Consider the following 7,777-nt stretch of genomic DNA (forward strand, 5'->3'; position numbering starts at 1 on the left):
GTAAATCAGTCTCAAAACAAGATCAAAAGACTTTTTGGCTGATATAAGATTTTAAAACTTGGTAAAATGGACAGTTTTTGCAGTGTTCAAGAATGAAGAAATGCCTCAGCCTGTACCTGAAAATCCAGATGCTTCATGGAAGGAGAACATCAGCTTAGCCTTTTAGCTTTCACCTTAGTTATTTTCCAATGTTTCATCCATTCAGACGTTACAGAGGTGTTTTTTTTCCTTTGCTACAGGCTGCTGAGGTAAGATGCTTTTGTTCAAAATGGCAGAAGCACGCCGCATGATGTCAGTTTTCCTAAAATTTAGCTGACTGAATTTCAGCAAGCCTCAACAAAAACTGTACGGCTGGTTGCCTTGTAAAGAAAGCCAAGATAGAGAATTGCTGTATAATTGCAATGCACGCTTAAAACATCCAGATTTTCTTCTTCAAATAGCCAGCTGCCATAAATAGTTCAGTTTTTAACTCCTTCAAAAACACAAAGAACCAGGAGAGGAAAGTTGGAGCAGAATAAGATAGAGGACATGGAGAAGATCTTCTGGTTTTGACTGTTGTTTTACATCCAATACGTGAACTGTCCTCTCATAATATTGATTTTGGGGGCTGTGGTAATATTCCTGACTCCAGTGCCAAATACAGCACAAGGCAATTAACAGAGAAAGACACAAATGTGGCCTGAACTTTTAAAAAAAGGATTTCTTTTCATTATTAAAAGTTTGACTCAGTTGTTTAATATACAGTGAAAAGGGCTAGAAGTCAGAACAAGAATTCCTGATTACTTCCTTTTTCATTTAGTCTCAGAACCTCTTGTGTCTCAACTTTTGAAGCAATAATTGAACTGATTTATATGTCACGTTAAGCTCACCTTGTTTCATTTCTCAGTTGAGACGATCTCTCAACCTGTCGACAAGTCGAAGTCTTAATCTGAGATTTGAGTTGATGACTTTTTTTCAAAAACAGACAACCTTATGCAGGTAACATATTTTCCTGTGTGCAGAGCTCCCGGACGGCACGATCAGAGGAAGACAGGGACACGCTGTGGGATGCCTGGGGCTCATGGAGTGAGTGCTCTCGTACCTGCGGGGGCGGAGCCTCCTATTCCCTCAGACGATGCCTCAGCTCCAAGTAAGACCAACTCTCTATGTCTTTAGGAGTGGTTTGAATAATTTATTTTGATTTGTGGCTCCTAAAGTTAGGTTTAGAAGCTAATACCCTAATTATAACAATAATTATTCATGTATATGATTGTTTATTGGTTATTTAGGGTGTTTGTGTTTCATTACCCTCTGTTTAATTACCTCAGACGTCTTTAACCTTGTTCCTCGTGACCCACTGTCCTGCATGTTTTAGCTGTTTTCCTGCTTCAACACACCTGATTCAAATAATAAAACACCTACTCAGAATGTCATCAAGTTTAGCAGAAGCCTGTCAATCGTTCATTCATTTTAATCAGGTGTGTTGAAGCAGGGAAATGTCTAAACCAGAGGTTCTCAAACTGGGGTCCCTGGACCCCCAGGGGGCGAGAGGCATCTTGGGGGTCCTCAAAAAATTTTACTAAATTGTTAATTTGGATTTTATTTTTTAAAAATGCATGGGGAACAATGAACTAATAAAACAAAACATAATAATCTAAATAAAAATATATTCCGATGGCATTTAGAGGTTAAAATGACCATTTACTACTTTAAAAAAGGTTTACGAGGGGGTCCCTGGAATTTTTTTACCCTTGTAAGGGGTCCCCAGACCCAAAAAGTTTGAGAACTCATGGTCTAAACATATAAGACAGTGGGGGACGAGGAACAGGGTTGATTACCTCTGAATTAGCTTATTAGCGTTGCTTTTATACTCCAATCAGAACAATCATTTTTACCTGTTGGAAATTGGTCTTTAAACCCTGAACCCACACTGCTTAAATTTAACTCGCTCGTCATTGCATTTTATGTCAGCTCAAACTTTGGGCCTCACATTCCTTTCATCCTCATGTCAGAATCACCTGGTTCAATAAACTTCAAGTCAACTTTGTGGGCTTCAACATTAAAGCTCAAGGCCAAGTGTTTACTGGGCAAAGTGGCCAATTATAACTGGATTTGATGGGCAAACGGTGGAAAAAAGTGGACAGAAACACCCACAGAGGGCATGCTTTCCACAGAAACTTTGTCACATTTACTGTCGGGGAAATAGCAGCAGAGTGACTTCACTACATTCCTCCTTTTTAACAGTTCCCAGAATCTATTGCTCACTTGCTATAAAGGTAGCCAGTGAGCCTTGCTGCTAAAAAATCACCCTCTTTTGCTCTGTTCAGAGGGTTCAAGAAGGAGCCACCAATGACAGGAGCAGCGCAGATCATATTTAAGGCCATAAGCTGAGATACCATGTGGAGTTAGCGTTTCCCCTTAACCATGAATCCATCTGCACTTACATAAGAGAGGAAGGCTGCAAAACACAGGACTGTCAAAGCCTCAAAGTGCCAGAACACCACCCCCCAACACCCCACCAATCCCCCATAAACTCTGAGGTCAGTAGCTGTTTCAGCAGTTCGTTTCATATCAGCAGCCACCACCTCTCCACTGGCTGCCCAGAATATTTTGGTCAGGCGAGCCTCAGAAAGCTACTGGTTGGAAAACCAATTGATGTGTTGAGAGGTGTTTGGGGTTTGGGCTTCACATGGGATATGAACGATGTGTGTGTATGTATGTACATATAAATATAAAGGATCTGGAATTATGCCTGCAACACCCTCCAAACCAATAACCGTTCCAGCAGTTTTATATACACGCAAATGCTCGTGCGAAGAGCTTACAGCCACTTCAGGAACACGCAAGAGGGGGATTAGGAGACAGATCACCTGGCTCTCATTAGTCCAATCCACGCAGCACTCGGTACTTGATTGGAAATGCCAAAGCACTGTTGGTTTGAAACAAGTGTGGACATATAGATTAGGTGTCACGGCGAGGAAAAATTGCTGCTTCAGTATTTACGAGGCTCATGAATGGCAAACACATCAGATGTTAGTCTTTTTGCAAATATTTCCAATGAAGTAAGCCAGGCTCAACTTCATTCTGACCTACACTTGAAAATTTTAAAGATTCATTAATACCTCTTCAGAAACTATTATTCGCAGCAATATAAGGCAGGTAATCATGTGTGTTTGTTTCTCTGTCAGTGGACTTTGATGGAACTCTCAGAAGGATACATGTTTTCATGTCAACCTGATTGAAAGTGGTTGTCTCAGATAATAAACCATAACAAACCCAAAAACGGTTACATTTTGTTTGGCGGTACTGAAAGTATTCCCCAACTTTTGAGTGCCAATAGATCATGAAACATTTGACATGCAAGTCAAAGGCAGTCTGCGTTCCTTCCAGGAATGGTCCATTTTACCTGGAAAAGAAACTTGTATTTCTTATTGGAACGCTATTTACCGGCAACCTTGCATGTCAATGTTAAGTGTGTGTCTTGGGGATGACTTTCAGCTATGACCACACCAGCTTTTAGTCAAATATCAGTAAAACTGACAGAGCAATAGACATTTGTTTAGTTTGTTTGCTAAGATTGATAAGCTGTGGTGGCCATCTTTGATTTGACTTCAGTTCTTTCTTCCCATTGGGACGCCCAGAAAACCTCCAAGAGGCAGGAGGCACGATATCTGAACCACCTTAACTAACTCCTTTTGACCCAGATGAAAGTGCCATCTCTAAGGCTGAACACACAACAAAATAAGTTAGTTTCACACCTCATGACACTTTACCAGGACTGGCTAAACAACGCCCTTATTGCTGAGGATGAGGCCCCAATCTATTGATCCCGTGATGGCATATCCGCTTTTTTATGGGGTCTCCCATTTTTTAGTAGAATGCTTTAAACATTATCCCCTGTGATTTGTATCTAAGGCTAAGGGTAAGTGTAGGAGTGTAAGTATGGGTAGGGCTAACACTCGGAAATGGGATTTGGAGAACATGTACGCAATATCGAAAAGTCTTACCACTTTTAAAGCCAAAGATCAAGTTTCTACATGTTTTTCTTGTTCTTTTACATTTGTTTGGCCAAAGAGAAAAGGGTCCTGTYTTCTACTGCTCAACTTCCACTTTGGAAACCCCAATGTCAAAAGGAAATGAAAAAGGAAATTCATTTTATTTCCCTCTCTTTTGAAACGTCCAGTTAGTATATTCCCGGTCCCTGTGAGAGTTTTCAGCCTGATCCTTGCTACCTGTCTCTCGGCTCTTTGGAAGTCTCTTGTTTGGGTTCAGGCTCCATGACTTGCTGTTTAGCTTGGCAGAAGGGGCCGTCTGGATTCACTGCAAGCTCTAATGTTCTTGCCATGCCACACGCTCCACATCCACTCCCTGCAATAATACTGAAAAAAAAAACCTCCTTAAACCTTCACTCCAGTGTTATTCCAAACTCTAAAATGTTGTCTTCAATCATGATTCTAGATTAACTAAGGAGCAAGGACACTGGAATTCTTCTTAAGTTCCCGCACTCAAAAGAATATCAGATAATTGGTTTCCACTGTGGTCTCGGATGATTGGCCTATCGTTGTTACCATCAATGGTTTATCATCCCCTGACGAGAGAGCACAAAGGAATCCTCCGTTTCAATAAGTGGTGAGCTCAACAGTTTAGGCAGAATCACCACAGACTGGAGCGAGTCATGATCCAGACGACTTTAATCTGTTTAGCAGACACAGACTCGAGGACTCCACTGTGCCTGCTTTGCTAATGTATGGTATATAATTGTTAATTTACGGAGCAACGATTTGTTTATGGGCTTGTATGGCAAGATAAATGTGAGCTCACTCTGTGCCTGGAACGTTCAATTTCACATTTCCTAAATGATGATGTTAATTTAGATGAAATTATCCAAATTAACATGAAGAGGAGAGGTTTTCTGCCCCATGTTCACCAACTAGTTGTCAAGTCACATTCAGATTTGTTCCTGCTAAAGTTTGAGTTAACTTTGCTGAAGCTTCCCAAACGTGTGCATGTAATAATCAAGCTACAATTCTGTTGGTCTATAGCAGTGGTTCCCAAACTTTTTATCTTCTGACCCACAAAACATTCATGGCAAAAACTTTTGACCCCAAATATTACTGGTCGTAGTACACGAACTTTGATAATAACCCTAAAAACACAGGCTTTTTGACAATCTAAACAGCTTGTACACAAATATAAATACTTATTCATACTTATTTTGTGTTTTTGTAATAATTATATGGAAAATATTACATCAACAATTATTTTATTACCCTTTAAATTGATTTCTGGAGATTATCCAAGGTGCTTCATGACCCATAATTGGGTCCCAAGCCCAACTTTGGGAACCAAAGTGCAGTGGTTCCCAAACTTTTCAGCTTTTGACCCACAAAATAACAGCAGCAGAGACCTGAGCCCCCAACTATTTTTGTATAATAAACATTTGTATCAGGTCAACAAAACATGGGCATAGTAACAATATTTTTGTACTACATTTATCCATTTTAAATATACTAACTTCACTCCTTTGTAACAACTAAGGTAAAAATGTAATTAATTCAAAAAATCTTTTCAGGACCCCACCTTGATGTTTCGGGACCCAAAGTGGGGTCCCGACCCCAACTTTGGRAACCACTGGTCTATAGCATGGCAGGTTGGTAGTCACAGGGCTGAAACGGTCAGTATGCGTAAGGGTAAGCCATCATAGTAGCTTGCAGGTGGCCAACGATCTGTACTGTACAATACAAGAAATGCCTGACATGGTTTTTATACATGGTGCTTCCCATCAACACCAGTGCATTAGAATTTCTGCCTCCTGATGCAATTATTGATTCATTATTGCTCCTATTTTGTGGAACTGATTTGTGAAAAAAGCCTTAGGATTTCTCTTTATGATGCTAAATTTCGTCCCATCCAATCAATAATAAAAATAATAATCACCACAAATGCACAGGCAGTCATATAAAGATTAGTGCTGGGCACGTTATTATCATGTTAAAGCAGCTGATGTTTAACGGCGATAATCCAGTGGTCACGGCGGGCGGGTGAGATCTTGATCACTATTGGTTTTAGATGAGCATCGTCGCGCCGCTCAACCAATGAGAGGCTGTGTTGTTGGGCTGTTGCCGCTCACATTAACCTGTGCAGCATGGACAGAAGCAAGGAAGGAGGAAGTCACTGGACTTTATGGGCATTTTTTTATTTTAAAACTCTTCCCGACGGCAAGCTGGAAAGAAGAAGTAATTTGTAAAAGAGCTGCAATGCTGAGCTGTCTCACCACTGGATGAGTTTGATTCAAAAATATCATTTCAATTTAAAGCAACCATGACAACATACCTGATATAATAATTAATAATTATATTTTGTGTTTAATAATGAGACTAATCAAGAATTCAAGGAGTTTTTTACTCTCATTCCAAAAGAATGCATGAGGAATGATAGATGCTTATAACAGAAAAGCAATTAGAAGATAAAAAGAAAAACACAATTAAAAAATGTGATGCACGTGGGGTGTATTGTAATATAAAAATGCTCACATCAGCCATAGTCGAATGATTGTTTTAAAAAAAACTGAATTGTGATTATTCGCAATTAAAATTTTTAATCTGACGATGTGGGAACATGCATGCCAATGACTGCAACCTTTATTAGACAGAATTCTGAAGACTTTGCAGGATATATTTGACTTTAAAACCGCTAAAGATGCAAGAATAATGTTTCTGGGTTTGATACCTGACACCATAGCTGCAGACTGAAGATGCATATCTCTTCAAAATCTCGATAGTTCATTTACTTTATTCATTTCTTTAAAATAAAACAACATCAATTCAACATACAACAAAAATACAAACCATAAATTAAATGAAAGGTAGCAGAAGATAAAATCTTATTATCTCTGCCCCTTTTTCTCAAATAAATAAATTCAATCAAAAAATAATCTTAAGTTTATAAAAAAAAACACAAATTGCGAAATAATAAGGTAATTACAAGAAACTGGCTGAGGTGCGATCCTCCGAGCTTCGCCCTGTGGATGGATATTATCCAGGAAATATACACCATGGAGACGCTGACCTTTTTTCTCAGGACTAAAGCAGGGATCCACGCAAAACTTTGGACTAAGGGGATAATGTCTAAGAATAGTGGATCAAATTTTCATTCTTCATGAGGCCAGATTAATGTTTGTGATACAGATAATACCCCTCCTGTTCTTTGGGTCTTTTGTTCAAGTTGTATGTTTTTGGTTGTAAAAAACTTTAAAAGCTAAATAAAGAGTTTAAATTTTTTTTAAATCTATGCCCAGCACTAATAATCATTTAAGAATGAGATATAATTTAATCATCATAATAAGTTAGAACTCAGATTAATTTCATGTTTTCTGTGGTTTGCAGGGCTCTGTCTTCTGACAGAAAATAAAAACCCTTGTGTTGATGCTAAGCTACGTTGCGTACATTTTGCTGCTAAAGCTTTACAAATTCTCCACAGGCCCATGTTTGTGGGTTGACACATAATCATTGTACTTTCACTCCTTGGTCATTTTGAAAGTGTCACAACGATAAGAAATAGGAGCCACGTCGGGATGCGGAGGATGATGGTTTSCTTTTGGGCTTGTTTGATTGTTGTTTCTTAAAGCTGGCGTTCATTTTTGTCCTCCGCAGGACTTGTGAAGGACAGAATATCAAGTATCGCACATGCAGTAACGTGGTAAGTTCAGCAAACTCTTCTTTATGTAATGGTTGTTCGAAGAGCTTTAGGCTGTGTCCAAAACGGCAGGACGGGTCCTCCGAAGGTCGAATTTGTCGGC

General features: G+C 39.3%; 1 protein-coding gene across 1 annotated transcript in view; it reads left to right on the forward strand.

The window, feature by feature from the left end:
- Positions 1-7,777, forward strand: part of adamtsl3 (ADAMTS-like 3) — a gene marked incomplete in the record, with an annotated part of 90,750 nt that overhangs the window by 72,287 nt on the left and 10,686 nt on the right. Inside the window, 2 exon segments of the mRNA XM_014004392.1 lie at positions 1,002-1,129; positions 7,632-7,677. Of these exon segments, the coding sequence (XP_013859846.1) occupies positions 1,002-1,129; positions 7,632-7,677 (174 nt within the window).

Source organism: Austrofundulus limnaeus, unplaced genomic scaffold (genome assembly GCF_001266775.1).
Source record: "Austrofundulus limnaeus strain Quisiro unplaced genomic scaffold, Austrofundulus_limnaeus-1.0 Scaffold23, whole genome shotgun sequence".
NCBI lineage: Eukaryota > Metazoa > Chordata > Actinopteri > Cyprinodontiformes > Rivulidae > Austrofundulus > Austrofundulus limnaeus.